This window comes from Dasypus novemcinctus, chromosome 12, assembly GCF_030445035.2.
Source record: "Dasypus novemcinctus isolate mDasNov1 chromosome 12, mDasNov1.1.hap2, whole genome shotgun sequence".
Taxonomy (NCBI): Eukaryota; Metazoa; Chordata; class Mammalia; order Cingulata; family Dasypodidae; genus Dasypus; species Dasypus novemcinctus.
The window spans coordinates 108,136,706-108,157,846 of record NC_080684.1 but is presented as its reverse complement, the minus strand read 5'-3'; the positions used below and the strand labels follow the sequence as shown (position 1 = coordinate 108,157,846).

The following is a 21,141-nucleotide window of genomic DNA, read 5'->3' as shown; positions in this document are numbered from 1 at the left end:
CCTGAAGGCTTCCCTCTCACTCAGTCGGCAGCCCATCAAGGCAAAGCCGGCACCCGTGTCTGCTGCTGGGCGGACCACCCCGCCCCCCCCACACGGGGCTCCCCAACATCCAGCCCCTGCACCCGCCAGGCGCGCCCCTCGAGAGGAGGGCCCGAGCCCATTGTCTGGGTGTTCCTGGACGCTCCTGCTTTCCCAGCACCCTTCTTCACGCTTAAACAGAGCCCACTCATGTCCAGGCCACGACTCAGCTCTGGGCCTGAGACCAGGCAGGTACTTACAACCCTTTGTTGACACAGGTCCACTTGCAAGGAGTTGAAGAGTCCCCAGAATGTGTAATGGCCCGTTAATGAACACTCCAGTTTAGGGAAAGTAACCACCGGGTCACTCCCCTACGATCACCACGTACCTCCACTGCCAAAAGGCACAACATGACTCCACGGTTGCTTGGCCCAGTAAAGCGGTTTTTAAGACAGGGAAAGTTCAAGACCAGGGTACTATCAGTTCAAGCAGGAGTCCATGGTGCAAGTCAGTCAGCTCGCAGGGGTTTACATTCAGGAAAATTAGCTCAGGAAGATGCCACCGCTGTGCAGAGAGCCTTAATGCCTGCGGGGTGCGGGGGCCGAGCGGCGCAGGGCCCCGGACGGGCACGTCCGTTTTCCGGCTCCTCAAACTGCGACTGGCTTAACGCCCAGTTTCCGCTCCATGGGGACAGGAGCACAAGGAACTCTGTGTGTGCCGAGGGGAGGGCCCGGCTGGAGCAGCCGGGCCACGCACATGGAGCGGTCACGTTTCCAGGATGCTCCATTTGTGTCCCATGAAACCAGAGACGGGCCGACCTGGCCGGCAGCTCAGCCTGACCACACCTTTACCCAAACGGTCAAGGGAGGCTTGACGGCCCGACAAATGTGACCGGCCAGAAATCCCGAAGCTGCTAAGCACATGGATAAGCAAAACCAAAGGGGGACTGGGACGACAAGCACTGGCCAGTAAAACCTCCTCCAGCAAACTGCACTGGAACGCACAAGCTGAGCACAGGCCCCCAGGGCCAGCCCCAGGCCCACGCTCAGGGGGTCACTCCAGACGACACAGCAGGAAACGAGCTCAGAACCGGAGGCTGCCAAGGAGGCCCAGCAGGGCAGCAGGGCAGCAGCCCACCCAGGAGGAGGACACATCACCAGGACAATATCTGCCCTTTACGGGGGACAGAGGAGGAAGTGCCAAGTGGACAGCGGCCGCTTGGAAAGCCCCAGATGCGGAGCCCCTGCTCTGAGCTGCCCGCAGTCACTTGGATTATGACCCCAGAAGCACAGGTTTCCGCCTGCACTGGCGTGGGTGAGCCCACGACCTCCTGAAGGGGTGGTTTCCAGTCGCGGCGTGGCCCAGCAAGGGCTGAGGGTTTTCACTGGGTCACGCAGTCCTCTACAAGCAGGAGAAACTCAGGCCTGGCCGGGAAGGCCCAGGGAGAGGCTGGAAGCCAGCAAGGACCCAGGAAAGTAAGGAGACCTTGCCGTGGGACACAAGTCAGGAACCCCGAGGCCTGCGGCAAGGCCGCGTAGAACAGAGAGAGAGCCGACTCCTCCACGTTGGACTTCTGGCCTCAGAGCCGTGAGCCCACAGACGCCCAGAGTCGAGGCCCAGCCCCTGTGTGGCACCTGTAAGAGCTGGAAAATGGAGGCGGTCCATGGAGGGCTGACCTGTGGGCCCGGCCTGCACAGGCTCCTGGTCTCGGCCCACATGCTGGAGGGTGAGAGCACTGAAGGACGTGCCTTCAGGGAAGGGTGGGCCCACATCTGCCGACTCCCAGAGGCCCTTGCAGCAGAGGGGAAGTCAGACAGACGCAGGAGCCACAGGAGGGGCAGCAGGCGGAAGTCAACGGAACTCAGGAGAGAAAGGGGGAGATGCCACCATGTGCACAGCCAGGAGACGGGAGGGCCACAGATGCCCAGGTGCTGCCAGCCAACCAGCAGATACAGGCTCTGGGGGAGTCCAAGCCGCTGGGCGGCACCAGTTTCTGCAGCCAAGAAGCCCAGGCGGCTCCCGCCTATCCACCGCCATCCTCTTGGCGGTCCCTGCAAAAGGCTCTGATGCCAGACCCCATCCAGTGGCAGGGTTCAGGCTGCCTTACGAAAGCCTCCTGTCCCGGGACCCCACCCCACGGCCCTAAGCGCAGCCCACGAAGGGGCATCGTGACGCTCACTGCAGGAAAAACTGGCCTCGCGAAGGGTAAGGAAGAGAACCTGAGCTGTCTCCTTCAGGACCCTGTGGAGACGGGAGCCTGATCCCACGTAACGGTGCCCACTAGGGCACCATGCGTCTGCACCTCCAGTAAACATCACAAACAAAATAAAAAGGTGTGCGAATAAGCAACGGGACGCAAGGGAACAAGGGTGGTTTGTTCCAGAAAACTCAATCTCCTGAAGAAATGAATTTCATCAAAATTGGTGCACAGTAGAAAATTTCCTATTGTACTGAATGTGTCAGTGATTTTTAAGAAACCTTTATTCAAGTAACTCAAAACCTGGCCCGTGTGTGAGCCCTGAGTGTGAATTTTCTTGGCAGAAGTAACTCAGACCTGCCTGGAGCTTTCCATATTACTCACCAGACTCCTAGGACACTCTCCGCATGTAAATCGCTAGCTGGCACCTCACTGGAATAGCAGCCAGCTACAAATACAACTACCTGAAGTTCTTTCTCCCTGTTTTACATCCACTCGGGTGACAAGAATGACAGAAAGGGGCTTTTACAAGACCTTATTTCAACTCAGAGAACACTCTGGAGCAAAATCAAATGCACCACACAGGGGCAGGGCAGCACCAGCAGGGGCTGGGGGGCAGGGCCCCGGCTCCCTGGGGACCCTCCTGGAGGAGGCACCAAGCACCCACCTGGCAGGTGTCCCACAAGCTCCCCATGGAGGAGGCACCAAGCCTCCTCACCTGGCAGGTACCCCACAGGCCCCGAGGACGAGGGCACTGAGCTCACCTGGCAGGTGCCCCACAGGCCCCAAGGACGAGGGCACTGAGCACTCACCTGGCAGGCGCCCCACAGGCCCCGAGGACGAGGGCGCTGAGCCCTCACCTGGCAGGCGTCCCACAGGCCCCGAGGACGAGGGCGCTGAGCCCTCACCTGGCAGGCGTCCCACAGGCCCCGAGGACGAGGGCGCTGAGCACTCACCTGGCAGGCGTCCCACAGGCCCCGAGGACGAGGGCGCTGAGGACTCACCTGGCAGGTGTCCCACAGGCCCCGAGGACGAGGGCGCTGAGCACTCACCTGGCAGGTGTCCCGCAGGCCCCGAGGACGAGGGCGCTGAGCACTCACCTGGCAGGTGTCCCACAGGCCCCGAGGACGAGGGCGCTGAGCACTCACCTGGCAGGTGTCCCGCAGGCCCCGAGGACGAGGGCGCTAAGCACTCACCTGGCAGGTGTCCCACAGGCCCCGAGGACGAGGGCGCTGAGGACTCACCTGGCAGGTGTCCCACAGGCCCCGAGGACGAGGGCGCTGAGCACTCACCTGGCAGGTGTCCCGCAGGCCCCGAGGACGAGGGCGCTGAGCACTCACCTGGTAGGTGTCCCACAGGCGGATTGTGCAGCGGAGAGGCACTTCCCGCATCAGCAGGTTGTTCATCCAGCGGAAGGCGAACTGCAGGTATTTCACCTCGTGCTGCTCCAGGTGCCGATGGACTTGCTCTGCACAAGACAAACAGGCCACGGCCGTCAGGGAGAGCCGCCAGGCCCGCCGGCAGCCAGGGCATGTGGGCCCAGGGCTCCCTGCCCACCTCCGATGCCCACTCCTCCAACCAGGGAGCCACAACCCGCGGCCCCCAGAGGGCAGAGAAAGAGCTTCGTTAAGGGAAGACTGCAGCTCCCGGGACTATTCCCTGAGAAAAAAGACGGACGACAACGATGATGATGACAGTGACATCAGCCGCTCCCCCCAAGCGCGTCCCACAGCCCGGCAAGAGGAGCATGTTGCAGATGAGGACTGGCTCTGACAGAGACCACCCGACAGGCCAGGCGGCGGGGAGCTGGGTCACACCCGCCACTGCCTGTGGCCCCTGCCCCGGGGCGGCTCCACGAGCCCCAGGCTGGAGGCCCAGCCCCGGCAGGGCTCAGGGGCAGCCGGAGGACAGAGGCCGACTTCCCCCTGCACCAGGTCAAACGCAGCAGCCGCCCCCAGGCCGAACTGGTGAGGGGACAGCAGGGCATGGCCCTGGGCCAAGTGGCCTGTAGATCCCAGGGTTGGGGAGCCATGGAGACGCGGTCTGGAAAGAACAGGTCCCGTCTTCCCACAGAGCACAGCGTCCCCTCCTCTCAGCCTTGAAACCGTTCGCTCCGTCAAGCTGCGAGGGGCAGCCCTCATTCCCTGCCTGGGCGCCCGCGGGGCTGCGGCCTCCTGCGGGCAAAGGCCTGGGGAGTCCCCAGAAGCTTCTGGTTCCTGGGACCTGGGAGAGCAGCACTCCCACCCGTCCCTGCCCTCCTCGTGTCCAGGAGGCGGGAGCTGGTTTAGGAGAAGGAGCGGCCGCCGCCCAGGTGGGGGGCCTGCTGGGCCACCAGAGCTCCGAGAGGCCTCCTCGCAGGCCCGCTGACCTCCTGCCTCAGTGACACCTTCCTCCCCTCAGGCTCACAGTCCACACAGGCTGCCCTAAGTGACCCGGGAAGCAGCTTACAGCCTTCAGTTCTCCCGAAGAATGTTCTAGAAACAGCAAATGAAAAGAGAAGTTGTGTTCCCGTTTCCTGGTTTGCTTTTCTCATATTCCTGATAACGAGTAACATTTCAGAAACAAGGCTTTCCAGGCAAAAACTGGGGCGCAGGAGAGGGGAGGGAGGACTCCAGCCTGCCATCAGCCCCTGCCTCCGAGACCCATAACTGGGGGAACCACGGAGCGGCCAGGTGGCGCACCGGCTTCCCGGGGAGGCCCGTGGCGCTGGCGCAGGCACCCGGGCATGCTGCCTTCCCGCGCATGGGAACACGACCTGCCCTGCTCCGCTCCTCCCCCACCCAGCTGCCGCCCTGGGCACCCCTGGCTCAGAACAGACCGCGAAGCAGCTCACGAGGCTGCTGGAGAGGGGTGAGCCCCCAGCAGCACCCGAGGAGGCCGACTCCACCCGGCAGCCCGTGGGCCCTGAGCCTGTGCCCACGCCCCACACGCCGTCTCCACGGCGACAACCTCCCAGGCGCCCGGCCGAGGCAGCCCCGCCCGATGCCAGCACAGGCCCAGGAGGGGCCAGGGAGGGCCCGGCCGCGGGGGCGCTGAGCGGGGGCTCCTCCAGCTCCACACAGACAGACGGGCAGGCGGCTCCTCTCCCCCGAGGGATTTTCACGATGGCAGTATGCAGGTGTTTGTTGGCTTTTATTTCCTTTTTCTTTTGGTTTCCTCACTAAAGCTAAAACAGTAGAATGTTCTAGAGCAACGAGTGGTGGAAAGGCTGGTGCTGTGCACCAATCGTGCTCGCATCAGCCGACAACAAGCAGGCCACGGTGGGCAGGTGTCACCAGGGGATTCAAAATGGTATCCTCACATCAAACACAAACCAGCACGTAGCATGGTCCACAGCCGACCGTCCCCACGAGTGATGAGGACAGAGCTAAGAGTTCACTGAGATTCCGCCTGCGCACTGGGCACTGGCGCTCCCTCTTCCAAACCCCGGGCTGTGGGTGAGGGCCCGGGCCTCTGCCCTGGCACATCCGGCCTGCCTGCCTCCTCTGTGCTCTTCCTCTCTGCGTGCTCACTTCCCAGGGCACCAGCATCCAGAACTCTGACTCTCCTCGGCCGTGTTGTTTTCTCTGAGTCCCTGCCCACCAAAGGGTTGGGGATTTGATGTCCTACAGAGGTGGCCAAATCATAAGCCCTAGTCATAGTTCAGTCATGTGCAAGTGAAACCTCTGACTTTAACACAATCCAGTATCTGCTTTTACAATTCATAAACAGCATGAGACTGCCACGGCCCCCAAGGAAGGGAAGAACCAGGCAGGGAGGGCTGGGCCCTGGCCTCCCGGTCCCTGCCGGCCCTCTGCCTCCTCGCGAGCCTGGGCCGCAGCTCCTGGAGAGCACCAAGGCCAGGCAGCCTGCCCGCCATCCTCAGAGTTGGCCGGCACCGGTCGCGCAAACCCCAACTGATCCCGACGGCAGCCGATCGCCGGCACCTGAGATCACCACGCTAAGCATCAGGACAGGGTGTTGGGTAGGTTTAAACGGAGCTACAACACTGGACTTGACCCTGCGTTATGTCTGCTCACATCTGTCTCGGTGCCACTGCACAACCAGGCAGTGGCCCGTGCGCAGAGGCGCAGTCCCCGGCTGGCAGACAAGGCGCCATCGCCCAGGTCTTCCTGGGGCGCCGCCCTTGAGACGCGCCGTCCTCGTGGGAAGGAAGCTCCTCCGAGCCCTGAGTTCAGCCCCAGGCTACAGTGCGTGTAGGTGCCCTGTGCATGTAAGAGCCTGGTGTGTGTAAGTGGTCGGTGCGTGTAGGTGCCCTGTGCGTGTAAGAGCCTGGTGTGTGTAAGTGGTCAGTGCGTGTAGGTGCCCTGTGCGTGTAAGAGCCTGGTATGTGTAAGTGGTCGGTGCGTGTAGGTGCCCTGTGCGTGTAAGAGCCTGGTGTGTGTAAGTGGTCGGTGCGTGTAGGTGCCCTGTGCGTGTAAGAGCCTGGTGTGTGTAAGTGGTCGGTGCGTGTAGGTGCCCTGTGCGTGTAAGAGCCTGGTGTGTGTAAGTGGTCGGTGCGTGTAGGTGCCCTGTGCGTGTAAGAGCCTGGTGTAAGTGGTCGGTGCGTGTAGGTGCCCTGTGCATGTAAGAGCCTGGTGTAAGTGGTCGGTGCGTGTAGGTGCCCTGTGCGTGTAAGAGCCTGGTGTAAGTGGTCGGTGCGTGTAGGTGCCCTATGCGTGTTAAGAGCCTGGTGTCTGTAAGTGGTCGGTGTAAGTTTCATTTAGGAACTTCATTATGAAACTTACTTCACATACAACATTAGACAGAATGACAATTACATTTAAAATTACCTCTTTTAAAAGTTTGTTGTATTACAGATAAGCACTATCCAAACTTCTAGAAGATAACAAGAGATAATTGCAAACCATCTTTGGGCAGACACAGTAACACTGTTACAGTAAGTGTAAGTGGTTGGTGCGTGGAAGAGCCCCGTGCGTGGAAGAGCCCCGTGCATCTGAGAGCCCTGTGCGTCTAAGAGCCCTGTGGAAGAGTCCTGTGGAAGAGCTCTGTGTGTGGAAGTGCCTAGTTCGTCGACGTTACATGAGCAACAGCTGCAGGAGTGACCAGCCCATGGAGTCACAAAAGCCAAAGCCACCGTGCTCCCCGGAGCCTCACTGGCTGCAGCACCGAGGGCCTCCGAGAAGCCACCCAGAAATAGGACACAGACAGCACGTGGCCCCTGCTAAAGTAAACTGGCGGCAAAGAGCCCGGAAGCCAGCACGTCTCTGGGACATCTGCCACATGGTCCCTGACCACACAGACTGGACACGACCTCCTCCGCCAGGTGCGGATACGAGGCTGGTCTCCAGGCCCCGACCACGGAGACCGAGCCCAGCGGACCCACGAGTGGGCAGCGCCTCCCCAAGCCACTCCAGGGGGCTAGCACTGTCCCACTCCTGACCGGGGCCCCCTTGGCCTTGCCTGTGGGCTCGGCAGGCTCACCACCTGTCCACACACCTGCTGGAGGCAGCAGTGCTCTCACGACAGGTCCCACAACTGCCCTCCTTCGTGCCCAGTGCTCCCAAAGTCCCCCGAACTCCTGGCAGGGACTTAAAAGGCAGAATCCACGCCCAGTTGGTGGTACTGAAGCTGCAGGAGACAGCACACGCCTAGCGGCCGACAAGCCGCACCTCAGGACCACACCTTGACAGGCAGCCCCGCACTGCCAGGTGGCCACATGCACAGGCGGGAGGCCCCACCGCACGGCCAGGTGGCCCCAAGGCATGGCCCAGTGGCCCCACGACACAGCCAGGAGGTCCCACCGCGCAGCCAGGTGACTGCGACACAGCCAGGAGGCCCCAAGGCATGGCCCAGTGGCCCCACGGCATAGCCAGGTGACTGTGGCACAGCCAGGAGGCCCCACGGCATGGCCAGACGACCACAGCTTCATCCTGAGGCCGACAGGAACGGCAGTCCTAGGACACAGGAAGGAAGCTGCTCTCCTTCCCTGACTGCTTGGCGTCCGTGGACGTGAGCACTGGGGAGTGAGCGAGGGGCCGGCCACGGGCTCTCCAGCCCCTGCTAATCTGCATAATGGCTTTCTGGCAAGGCCGCCTCCTATTCTGAACACGGTGAAAAATGGACTGCTAAACTCCAGGCATTACTTTCAATTTATATACTTCAGAACTGTAAATGTATATGCTGAAAAGATTCATTTTTCCTACTTTACAAGTAATTGTGAGCAGATGCTCTTTCTCTGATAAAGGTATGTGGATAGCAATAATTCTGATTTTGAAATTTCCATTTCATTGGAAATAAGAGAGTACATCTGATGAATGAGCGGGCAGATGTAATTATTGTCATGTCTCCGGTGCAAGCCTTTTCTTCCGGAACCCTCCGGTGGCAGGTTAGGGCAATGCTGCTGTGTGAAGGCACCAGAGAAACACCGACACACCAGGAGGCGCAGGAAACCACCACAATGTTTGGTGAACACTTTCCTCAGCACTTTAAACAGCAGATCTACAGACTACAGACTGGAAATTCTGCTGAAACATCTTGTCCTCTTGATTAAAAATAAAGTAAATTATGCAAACACATTGTGTCCCAGGATTTATGCTAAAAAGGAAAAAGCATATATCCTAGTGACTTGGCATAAAAAACATACACTGTTTATGCAGGGCCAGACACGACTTAGATTTATTTGCCCAAGGAGCAAGCATAATTGCTCACACTTTGATATCTGACAAAGAAAACCTTTCCACACCCTTCCTCAAAGCTGAGAACCAACGTGACTGCATGGCGCCTTTCCTGGGTGAGGCATGACTAAGCCTTGATCTGCGGGGAGATTTCAGTTCTCTCATCAGTTAAAAGGGAAAAACGAAAAAAGCAAGAGGCGCCTGCAGCTCAGGAGGGCCTGGTCGAAGGCGGGAGGCCCTCACCGTGGCACACCCACCCTCGGCACCTGCTGGACCGGCAGGTGCCAAGAGGAAGAAGGCACGGCCCAGGTACCCCCCTGCCAACCGGGGGCCCGGGGCCCAGGAGCTGAGAGCAGTCCAGGAGAGGCGCAGGCTGGGGCTCGTGCCTAGAGACGAGCAGAGGGCGACACCGAGGCGGTCACCAGGTAGAGGCCAGGAGGGCAGGGGCGGGGAGAGCGAGGCGGGCAGCCGAAATCCGCACCTGCCGTTCTGCGTGCAAGCATGGGCACCCTGGCACCCCTGCCAGTGGACGCCTGCGCCCTGGCTGCCCCCGCTGCAGGCCAAGCGGGTGAAGGGCTCAGGGGGCAGGGGCGGCAGGTTTTAGCTCACGACCCGGCTCTCCTGGCAAGTTCTCCAGGCCTCCAGGGTCCCCAACATGGCGAGGGCGCCAGCCTCCTCCCTCGGCCCTCGTAGGGGTTGGCACAGGCAGGCTGGCAAGGGGCCCAGGGCGGTGGCCACCCCAGGAGGGCACTCGGCAGGCATCAGGCCCCGCTGCCTCCTTGTCTGGGGCAAGAATGGGAGGAGCGGGGTCCAGGGAAGCCACCCTGAGGGTTCTGCCACTGCAAACCACGGTCTCCATGCCATGGCCTGTGTCCCCTCTCAGCCATGAGGGCACGCACCCCGGGGGGCAGGGCACACAGGGCCGCTGGAGGCGCCCTTCACAATCTTCCTAGCAGTAAGAGCGGCTGCAGGTAAGAGCAGCTGCAGGTAAGGGCAACTGGAGGTGAGAGCGGCTGCAGGTGAGAGCAACTGGAGATAAGAGCGGCTGCAGGTGAGAGGAGCTGCAGGTAAGAGCAGCTGCAGGTAAGAGCGGCAGCAGCTAAGAGTGGCTGCAGGTAAGAGCAAGTGGAGGTAAGAGCAGCTGCAGGTACGAGCGGCTGCAGGACATGCGAGACCGAGAGAAGCAGAGGCAGCGCGACGGCCCTGCAGGCCAAGACAGGGGCGGGCGGGTGGACGGCCCCTGCTTGCAGCTCGGGGCGGGGTGTGGGCAAAGCCGGTCAGCAGCAAGCGGGGGGTCGAGCAGGCACCCGCCAGGCAGGCGGGCCACGCTAAGCACCTGAGTAAGATCTGGGTGAGGAAAGCCTGCGGGTGGGAGTTCTGCGACCGCCATGCAGACTGCGCTCCATCTGGAAGGCACTTTCCCGACGAGGCGGCGCGGCCCGCATCTCGTAGGAGTTACTCACAGGTCTTCGGGAAAGGCTTTCTCCTCAGAAAGTGTGACGGAAATCAACGGGAAGTGAGATCTCCTTAGAACAGCTCAATCGCCAGGCCCATTGCAGGAATGTGCTACAGGTGGGAGAGAGAACCCCTAGCCCCTCACTCCCCCCCCCCCAGAACCCAGGGAGCCGGCCCCCGCCCAGGGCCCCCGTCCTCGTCCCCACATGGCGGGAGACCCCTCGAGGCACGGCGAAGGCGTGTGGGGGTCCAGAGGACCAGAGAGACCCCAGGGCGGCGTTCACACATGCGGTGGGACCTCCGACTCCGGGCGGGTGCCACCTTGCAGGGGCTTTCCAGGCAACCGCACGCAGAGTCTGAAGACCGTCCTGCGCCGCTGATGATCCTGACGTGGGGCCCAGGAGCCACCCGGGCAGAGGCCACTTGGAAAATAAACCCTCCCAAAACAAGCCCCCAAGGCTGATCTTAACGTCGAATCCCACCACACGCTCGCGCTCGCTGGGCTCCACACACTCGGCCCCGGGCGGGTGTAGGCGGGTCCCGCTCAAACTGCGCTGCAAAGTCTTCACGAGCAGGACTGAGGAACGCGGCTGCCGGAGGGACCCAGGACCAGCAGGCCACGCCTGTCCCCAGCCTCTGGCCCAGGGACGCTGCCACTCGCAGCACACACATGCCCAGGACAAAACCGAGCCTCCGGGCAGGGGGTAAAGAAGTGGCATTTATGACACCACAACACACAATCTTTTCACCTCTAGAGAGGTCCTGAGGTACATTTGGTTGACAGCAACATAACGGAAACAGCAGCTCTCCTGAGCTACACGGCGTTGAGGCAGGAGGCGCTCAGTCCTGCGCCTTCGCACATGTCCCCCTGCTCCCCACAGCCCCCGCCATGCTGCCTTCACTGTGAGCTGGCGACCACCCAGCTGGTTTCTCTGAAAAGGACACAGCTTGGCAGGCACTGAGTGTCCTCCAGGCACCACAGACACTCAACACCCGGCCACGTCCACCTGCAGGTCATCAGCCACCCACAGAGAGGATGAGGGTGAGACGACCAAGGCCACTGTAGTGGACGGAAGCACTGCCTCAGCTCTGGCCCGTCCAGTCCTTCCTCAGAGGCTCCCAACGGAGACACCGTGAGGAACTAACTGGGCAGGAGTGCAGATGCCACAGGCGTCCACGTGGGCGGGGAGCCACCAGGCCTGGGGACGGACCAGGGGCAGGAAGCCACCAGGCCTGGGGACGGACCAGGGGCAGGAAGCCACCAGGCCTGGGGAGGGACCAGAGGTGGGAAGCCACCAGGGGCAGGAAGCCACCAGGCCTGGGGAGGGACCAGGGGTGGGAAGCCACCAGGGGCAGGAAGCCACCAGGCCTGGGGAGGGACCAGGGGTGGGAAGCCACCAGGCCTGGGGAGGGACCAGGAGCGGGAAGTCACCAGGCCTGGGGAGGGACCAGAGGTGGGAAGCCACCAGGGGCAGGAAGTCACCAGGCCTGGGGGGGGACCAGGGGTGTGAAGCCACCAGGGGCAGGAAGCCACCAGGCCTGGGAAGCCACCAGGGGTGGGAAGCCACCAGGCCTGGGGGGGGGGGCGGGGGGGGGAAGTCACCAGGCCTGGGGAGGACCAGGAGCGGGAATCCACCAGGCCTGGGGGGGGACCAGGAGCGGGAAGTCACCAGGCCTGGGGGGGACCAGGGGTGGGAAGTCACCAGGCCTGGGGGGGGACCAGGGGCGGGAAGCCACCAGGCCTGGGGGGGGACCAGAGGCGGGAAGCCACCAGGCCTGGGGGCCAGGGGCCCGGCACTCTGGGGAAGCGAGAGGCCTGCTGGAGGCGGGGAGCGGCGTGCCTGGGGTCTCCTTCCGGCCTCCCGCTGTATGCTCACTAGGTTTTCTCCAGCCCTGAGCTTCCACACTTGAGAGAAGGCAGCGTCTGGCTAAGCCACTTCCACGAGGCACCCCACAGGCACCGACAGGCTAGACACTCAGAGCCAAGGGCTGCACAAAGCAAAAATCAACGCCAAGGCTGTCAAGCAGCTAGGAATTCAGGCTGCAGTTGTCAGGTAGGATGCTTGTGGCGCATGGAAAGAAGAGCCAACTCGTAATGGCTTAGAGCAGAGGGCCCCATCGTCTCAGGTGAGAAGCCTGCCATCAGTCTGCTCCGTGGTCCGGGTTTGTGGCTCCAGCCTTTCAGGCTTCGCTGGTCTGGGATGTGGCTTAGGCATCGGGTGTTGTAAACAGCTTTACTAGGTGTAACTGACACACAAGAAACCAATGTAGTTAAAGAGCACAGTTTGCTACGTTTTGCCATGTATATTCACCTCTCAAATAGTCACCACCATCAAGATAATGAACACTTGGCCAGACCCCCAATTTTCCTGATCCCCCTGGGTAATCCCTCCTGTCCTTACCCCTGACAAACCCATCCCTGGGCAACAAACAATCCGCCTTTTGTCACTACGGATTAGCTGGCACTTTCTAGGGCTCCATGCACAAGGACGCACCCACCGCGCACATTACTTCTGGCTTCCCTCACTCAGGGACTCTTTCTCAGGCTCACGCATACAGCTGTACGTATTACCAGGTCACAGCCACTGCCCTGCTGAGCAGTGGCCCACACATGGGAACGCTGCCATGTGTTCACGCATTTGCCTGTTGATGGAAATTCAGCTTGTTCCATGATACTGAACAAGCTACTAGGAACACTTGCATATGCATCTTTGTATGGACACATGTCTTATTTCTCGTGAGTAGGTGATGTAGTAGAATTGTTAGGTCATGTGAAGGGTATATTGTTAACTACTCAAGAAACTGTCAAGTTACTTTTCAAAGTGGTTGTACTAATTTCCATTCCCGTAAGTCATGTGGGTACGTTCTAGTTCCTCCACATCTTCACTGACACTTGGTGGGGTCAGTCCTTTAAATTTCCACCATGCAAACAGCTTTGTAGTGTATTTCCGTAAGGACTAATGATAGTGAGCATCTTTTCGAGTGCTTGTTGGCCATCTGAAAATCTTCTTTGGTGAAGTGCCTGTTCAAAACTTTTAGACTTTTAATGAGTGAGTTGTTTTCTTATGATTGTATTTTGAAAGGCCTTTATATGCTCATTTATAAGATATATATATAATTCACAGATAACTTCTTCCAGTCTGTGGCTTGTCTTTTTATTCCCTTAAAAGAGCAGATTTGTCAAAATGTTCTTTAATGGATTATGGTTTTGGTACCATTCAAAGAAATCTCTGCCTAACTCAAGGTCACACTTTCTTCTATTTTTTCCTATAGAAATTTAAAAATTTTGGGTTTAAACACTCTATGATTCATTTTTAGTTAATTTTTTTCCTTTTTTTTTAGAGAAGTTGTAAGCTTAACACAACAATCATGCATAATGTGCAGATTTCCCGTACATCACCCCTCCACCAATAACTTAATGGTCATGGAACATTTGTTAGATTATGAAAGAACATGATCAGACTATTATCACCAACAATGGTCCACAGCGTACATTTGACATATTTTTTCCATACATCCCCATTATTAACACTATGAATTAGTACTGTACATTTGTTATCATTTATTAGAGAACACTCTCATTATTTGTACTGTTAACCACAGTCCATCTTCTACCACATGGTTCACTGCATTATACAGTGTAGGTCTTGTACATTCTATCCAAAGTGGACATTTTGAATTAATTTTTTAATATAGCACAAGGTATGAATCTAAGTTGCTTTTTTAGCATACAAATTTCCAACTGTAGCTGCACCATAAATTGTCCATATACATATGGCTCTATTTTTGAAAACTTTTACACCACTGATTTACCTATCTGATGCCAATAATACAATCTTGATGCATTAGCTTTATAATTGCTGAAATCAGTATCAATCTTTTAGCTTTATTACTTTTTTCAAAGTTTTTTTGGTTACCCTCGGTTCCCTTCTATTTCTATATGAATTTCAGAATCAGCGTAACAATTTATACAGAAAAGCAAGCTGTTCTCATCTATAAATCCAGGGAAAACTGGATATCCACACACAAAAGAATGCAGTTAGAACTCTAGCTCACATCATACACAAAAGTGAACTTAAAATGGGTCAAAGACCTAAATGCAAGAGCAAAAATTCTAAGACCACAGAAGCTAACACAGAGACAAATCATCATAACCTGGGATTCAGCAAGGGATTCTTAGCTACAACATCAAAAGCACAAGCAACAATAACAAAAAAACACATAAATTTGACATCATCAAAATTAAAAACTTTTGTGTATCAAGGAAATTAGCAAGAAAGTGAAAAGACAGCCTTCAGAATGGGAAAAATAGTTGCAAACCAGAAGTCACATAAGGTCTTAATATCCAGAATACATAAAGAACATTTATATTACAACAAAAAGACAACCCGATTCAAAAATAGGCAAAAGACTTGAATAAACATTTCTCTAGAAAAGATACAACAAATGGCCAATAAGCATAAGAAAAGATGCTCAGAATCATTAGCCACAAGGGACATACAAATCAAAACCACAAGACACCACACCATACCCACAAGGATGGCTATTATTTAAAAAGAAAAGGAGGCAGCGAGGCAAGATGGCATCTGAGTGAGTACACCTCACAGTCTCTCCTGCAAAGAGGCGGCCGAGTGGGGTTGGAGTCTTGCCGGAGCAGGCTGTTTTGGGGGCTTACAAGGCAGGAGGTGTACAGACGTCGATTAGTAGAGGCAGTGACAGAAGCAGTGTTTGCTAAAGGGAGAATTGCACTTTGCAAGTACAGAGGCCAGAAGCTGTGGGGACATGGGACCCTTCCCCCTAGGGCTGGCTGCCGCGGTGTTCCCCGAGAACTGCCGGTTGTGCGAAGGCGTTCCTGGGCTCCATGATCCCCAGATGAATGGTCCCCAGGTCCGTGTCCCCTAAGCCCCCGTAGCATTCCATAGACCTACGTACCCTGGGTCTGCTGTGTCCCGGACTTCCCTTTCCTGAGTCCAGCACTCCCGGAGGTCTGGGATTGCCCGAGCCCTCTGGTTTTGAACTGACTCTGTGAGTGGGAGGGATTGGGTGGGAGGTGCAGCAGAGGGGCCGGGCGAAGGCAGGTTCAATTTTCTGGTCTCGCACCCTTTTTTTCTTTTTGCGCTTGGAGGAGTATACCAGCTGGCTTGGGGAGAGCCTGGGAAGAAAGGTATGACAAATCTGCTGAGAAAGCCCAATTCCCCTAAATACCCTGGGATTGGAAACTTGGTCTGGGAGAAAGTAGAGTCAGAAAATCAACTAGCCCTCTGGTAGCACATCTACAGGAGAAGGACTGTAGGAGGTGTTTTCCAAGCATCCAGTAGCATACTTGGGGTTCCTGGCAAGGTGTGGGTGATCTCTGTCTGGAAATTAAGAGCTGCTGTTTTCTGTATGGAGGTGGTTCAACAAGGACCCACTTGAATCTCCTACTAGACCTCTCAGGCAGCTGTCCTTCTGCCCTGGGAGAGAGGGAAGTGAGGAAGGGAGAAAAAGGGAACATCAGATCCTCAAGCATTTTATTTAACTTCAAAGAGGATTCCTTGCTTGAAACTTTGTCTGGTATTTTGTTGGTTGGCCTTCTTGTTTTTCCTTCCTCTTTATCCCCCCAAGGTCCTTTTTTCTTTCTTTTTTTTTTTTCTTGCTTGCTTCCCCCCTCCCTTTTGCCCTTTTTTTTCCCTTTCTTTCTTTCTCTTCTTTTTTATTGTTTATATTAGGTCCTGCAGGGAGCACTTCACATTTGCTGTATTGCCTAATCCTCCATTTCCTCTTTTCTCTGTGTAATGATTTGGCCCACCAACACTATCCCCTTTCCTCTACATCTTTATATCCTCATTCATTTATTATTTCTCTTATAATCCACCTCTCTTTGTTTGCGCCCCGTTATTGTGACTTTTTATTTCTAATACTTTTGGTTCTATTTTCTGTCTTATATTCACTCTTTATATTATTGTCCTTTCTTTTCTCTTTCCCTCTCTCCTGAACACACTGGCCTTTTAATTCACACTATATTCCTCCCCATATTCAGTTTACTGTCTCATTATACTCACTCTACTGTTCTTACTGTTGTAACTCTATAACATGAGTCTAATATGCATTCTCCTAGATCTCACATAGTTCCTCTGTTAATAGTTACTATCAATACTACTATTATTCATTTTCTTTTCTTACTCCTTTTGCTTTCTCTGGCCCTAATATTTTCCCTCAAGTGAACTTAGCCAACAACAAGGAAATAAAATAAGAACAAACTGACAAAAAGAAGACTTAACACGCATGCAAAAACAACTAATTAAACCCGAAACTAGACAAAGAAGCTAAGCAACTGATTAAACCCAACAAGATAAAATGATGACCAGACAGCAACAAAAAACTACAAACCAAACCAATAATCAGGAAAACATCTCAGAATCCAATGAATAAACTAAAATCAGGAAGAGGAGCAGAACATCGAACAAGTAATTAAAGCTCTCAAAACATATATTAGGGACCAATTTGATGAAGTGAAGGAAGAGATTAAGAACATGAAGAAAACACTTGGAGAGAATCCAGAAGAAATTATAATCATAGGCAAAAACATAACAGATATGATGGTGACAAAGAGCACAATTCAAGAAATAAATACACTCTCAGCAAATAACAGCAGGTTCAAAGACACAGAGGAAAGAATTGGTGATGTGGAAGACAGTCATCTGAAATCAAACAGATAGTAGAAGTGATCGATAAAAACATAGAAAAAATCCAGCACTGACATAGGGACCTGAATGACAATGCAAAACATGCCAAAATATGCATTATAGGCATCCCAGAAAGAGAAGAGAAGGGAAAGGAGACAGAAGGGGTGTTGGAGGAAATAATGGCTGAAAACTTCCCAAACCTATTGAGGGAGATGCATGTACATGTCCAGGAAGCACAACGCACCCCAAACACCATAAATCCCAACAGGCTTACCCCAAGACACATACTTGTCAAATTACCCAATGCTCAAGACAAAGAGAAAATACGAAAAGCAGCAAGAGAAAAGAGAACCATCACATAAAAAGGAGGATACATAAGATTAAGTGCTGATTTCTCATCTGAAATCATGGAGGCAAGAAAGCAGTGGTATGACATAGGCAAGGTACTAAAAGAAAAAAATTTCCAACCAAGAATACTCTGTCCACCAAAGTTAGCATTCAAAAATGATGGAGAGTTCAATATATTCACAGATAAACAGAAACTAAGAGAGTATGCCAACAAGAATCCTGCACTCCAAGAAATACTAAAAGGAGTTCTCCCAGAAGAAAGAAAAAAACAGGAGAGGCAGAGTTGGAGGAGAGTGTAACAGCAACCTAAAAAGACAAAGACAGAAAAAGAAAATCAAACAAAACATGACAAACACAAATCCAAAGAAAATATGGATAATATAAGTAATTCCTTGAAAGTAATAACACTAACTGTCAATGGATTAAACTCACCTGTCAAGAGACTCAGACTGGAAGACTGGATAAGGAAATATGACCCATCTATATATTGTCTACAAGAAACACATCTTAGACCCAGGGATTCAAGGAAGTTGAAAGCAAATGGCTCAAAAACAATCTCACAAGCAAACAATAACCAAAAAAGGGCAAGAGTAGCTATATTAATATCAGACAAAATAGACTTTAAATGCAAAACAATTATGAGAGACAAAGATGGACACTACATATTAGTGAAAGGGATAATCTTTCAAGAAGAACAATTGTAAACATTTATGATCCTAACAAGGGTGCCTTCAAATACATGAGGTAAACACTGGAAAAACGAAGTGAAGGAATAGATGCCTCTACAATTATAGTGGGCGACTTTAATACACCTCTATCAACTTTGGACAGAACATCTCAAAAGAGAATCAATAACAAAACAAAGAGTTTGAACAACATATTAGAGGAACTGGACCTAATAGACATATAGAGAACATTATATCCAAATACAACAGGATATACATTCTTCTCAAAGTGCACATGGATCATTCTCTAAGACAGACCACATGCTAGGCTACAGAAAAAGTCTCAATGAATTGAGAAAGATTGAAATCATACAAAATACTTTCTCTGACCACAGTGTAATGAAGCTGGGAATCTGCAAGGGCCAAAGACCCAGATTGGGCACCAAGATTTAGAAGTTAAACAACACACTCTTACGAAAAGAGTGGATCAAGGACGAAATCTCAAAAGAAATAACTACCTTGAAACTAATGAAAATGAGAACATACCATATCGAAACTTATGGGATGCAGCAAAAGTAGTACTGAGAGGGAAATTTATAGCCATAAATTCATATATCAAAAAAGAAGAGCTAAAATTGAAGACCTAACTGCACACTTGTAGGAATTAGTGAAAAAACAACAAACTAACCCCAAAGGAAGAAGAAAAAAAGAAATAACAAAGATCAGAGCAGAACTAAATGAAATAGAAAATAAAAAGGCACTTGAAAAAATAAACAAAACCAAGAGCTGGTCTTTGAGAAGATCAATAAAATTCACAAACCCTTAGCTAGATTAACAAAGAAAAAAAACAGGGAAGATGCAAATATACAAAATAAGAAATGAGAAAGGAGATATCACATCTGACCCCACAGAAATAAAGACTATAAGAGGATACTTTGAAAACCTATATTCCAACAAGAAGGACAATTTAGAGGAAATGGACAAATTCATAGAAACACATAAGAAGCCTACATTGACAAAAGAAGAAATTGACAATCTCAACAAACAAATCACAAGTAATGAGAGAGAATCACCCATTAAAAACCTCCTGCCTAAGAAGAGCCCTGGGCCAGATGGCTTCTTCACAATTGAAGTCTACCAAATACTCTGGAAAGAACTACACCAATCTTGCTTAAACTCTTCCAAAAAATCAAAACAGAAGGAACATTGCCTAACTCATTCTACGATGCCAACATTACTCTAGTACCAAGGCCAAACAAAGACACCACAAGAAAGGAAAACTACAGGACAATCTCTCTAATGAACATAGACGTGAAGATCCTCAACAAAATACTTGCTAATCACATTCAACAACACATTAAACAAATTATACATCATGACCAAGTGGGAATCATTCCTAGTATGCAAGGATGGTTCAATGAAAGAAAATTAATGTAATACACCATATAAACAGATTAAAGGGAAAAAATCACATGATCATATCTAAAGATGCAGAAAAAGCATTTGACAAAATACAGCACCCTTTCTTGATAAAAACACTGCAAAAGACTGGAATAGAAGGAAACTTTCTGAACATAATGGAGAGTATATATGAAAAACCCACAGCTAACATCATTTACAATGGTGAAATCCTAAAATCTTTCCCTCTAAGATTAGGAAAAAGACCAGGATGCCCACTATTACCCCTCCTATTTAACATAGTCTTAGAAGTACTTGCTCAAGCACTGAGGCAAGAACCAAACATAAAAGGTATCCAAATTGGAAAGAAAGAAGTCAAAATTTCACTATTTGCAGATGATATGATCCTATACATAGAAAACCCTGAGATGTCTACCACAAATCTTCTAGAACTTATAAATGAGTTCAGTAAAGTTGCAGGTTACAAGATCAGTGCGCAAAAATCAGTAGTATTTCTGTACACTAATAATGAGCAATCTCAGGAGGAAATCAGGAGTCAACTATCATTCACAATAGTAAATTAAAAAATCAAATACGTAGGAATAAATTTAACTGAAGACGTAAAAGACTTATACACAGAAAACTACACAACACTGTTCAAGGAAATCAAAGAACACCTAAATGAATGGAACAATATTCCCTGTTCATGGACAGGAAGACTAAATATTACTAAGATGTCTATCCTACCAAAACCAATCTACAGATTCAATGCAATCCCAATAAAAATCAACACAGCATTTTTTAATGAACTAGAGAAACTGTGAAATTTATTTGGAAAGGAAAGAGGCCCCGAATAGCCAAAGACATATTGAAAAAGAAAAATGAAATTGGAGGCATCACACTGCCTGGCTTCAAAACATATTACAAAGCTACAGTAGTGAAAACAGCATGGTACTGGCACAAGGATAGACACACTGACCAATGGAACCAAATTGAGATTTCTGACATAGAACCTCATATATACAGCCACATGGTATTAGACAAGGCCACCAAACTTTCTCACCTGGGAAAGAATGGTCTCTTCAACAAATGGTGCCTGGAGAACTGGATATCCATATGTAAAAGAATGAAAGAGGATTACCAACTCACACCTTATACAAAAATCAACTCAAGATGGATCAAAGACCTAAATATAAGAGCCAAGACCATAAAGACCTTAGAAAGCAAAATAGGGAAGCATCTACAGGACCTTGTAATAGGAAATGGCTTCATGAACTTCACATCAAAAGCACAAGCAGCAAAAGAACAAACAGATAAATGGGACTTCCTCAAAATTAAAGCCTTTTGCACCTCAAAGGAGTTTGTCAAGAAAGTGAAAAGAGAGCCTACACAATGGGAGAAAATATTTGGTAACCATATATCTGATAGGAGACTTATATCTTGCATATATAAAGAACACCTATATCTCGAAAATAAAGACAAAAAGCCCATTTCAAAAATGGGAAAAAGAATTGAACAGATACTTCTCCAAAGAAGATATATAAATGGCTAAAAAACACATGAAAAAATGCGCAAAATCACTGGCTATCAGGGAAATGCAAATCAAAACAACAATGAGATACCATCTTACTTCCATAAGACTGGCAGCTATTAAAAAATTAGAAGACTACAAGTGTTGGAGAGGATGTGGAGGAATGGGAACATTCATCCACTGCTGGTGGGAATGCAGAAGGATCCAGCCATTCTGGAGGACAGTTTGGCGGTTTCTCAAAAAACTA

At 52.0% G+C, this 21,141-nt stretch overlaps 1 protein-coding gene across 2 annotated transcripts in view; it reads right to left on the bottom strand.

Annotated features, from left to right (window-relative positions):
• TBC1D22A (TBC1 domain family member 22A) overlaps positions 1-21,141 on the bottom strand; it is a 361,556-nt gene that overhangs the window by 110,154 nt on the left and 230,261 nt on the right. For both annotated transcript variants that reach the window (XM_058308954.2, XM_058308955.2), the window contains exon 11: positions 3,556-3,683. In XM_058308954.2, coding sequence (XP_058164937.1) covers positions 3,556-3,683 — 128 coding nt within the window. The remainder of the gene's footprint in view (positions 1-3,555; positions 3,684-21,141) is intronic.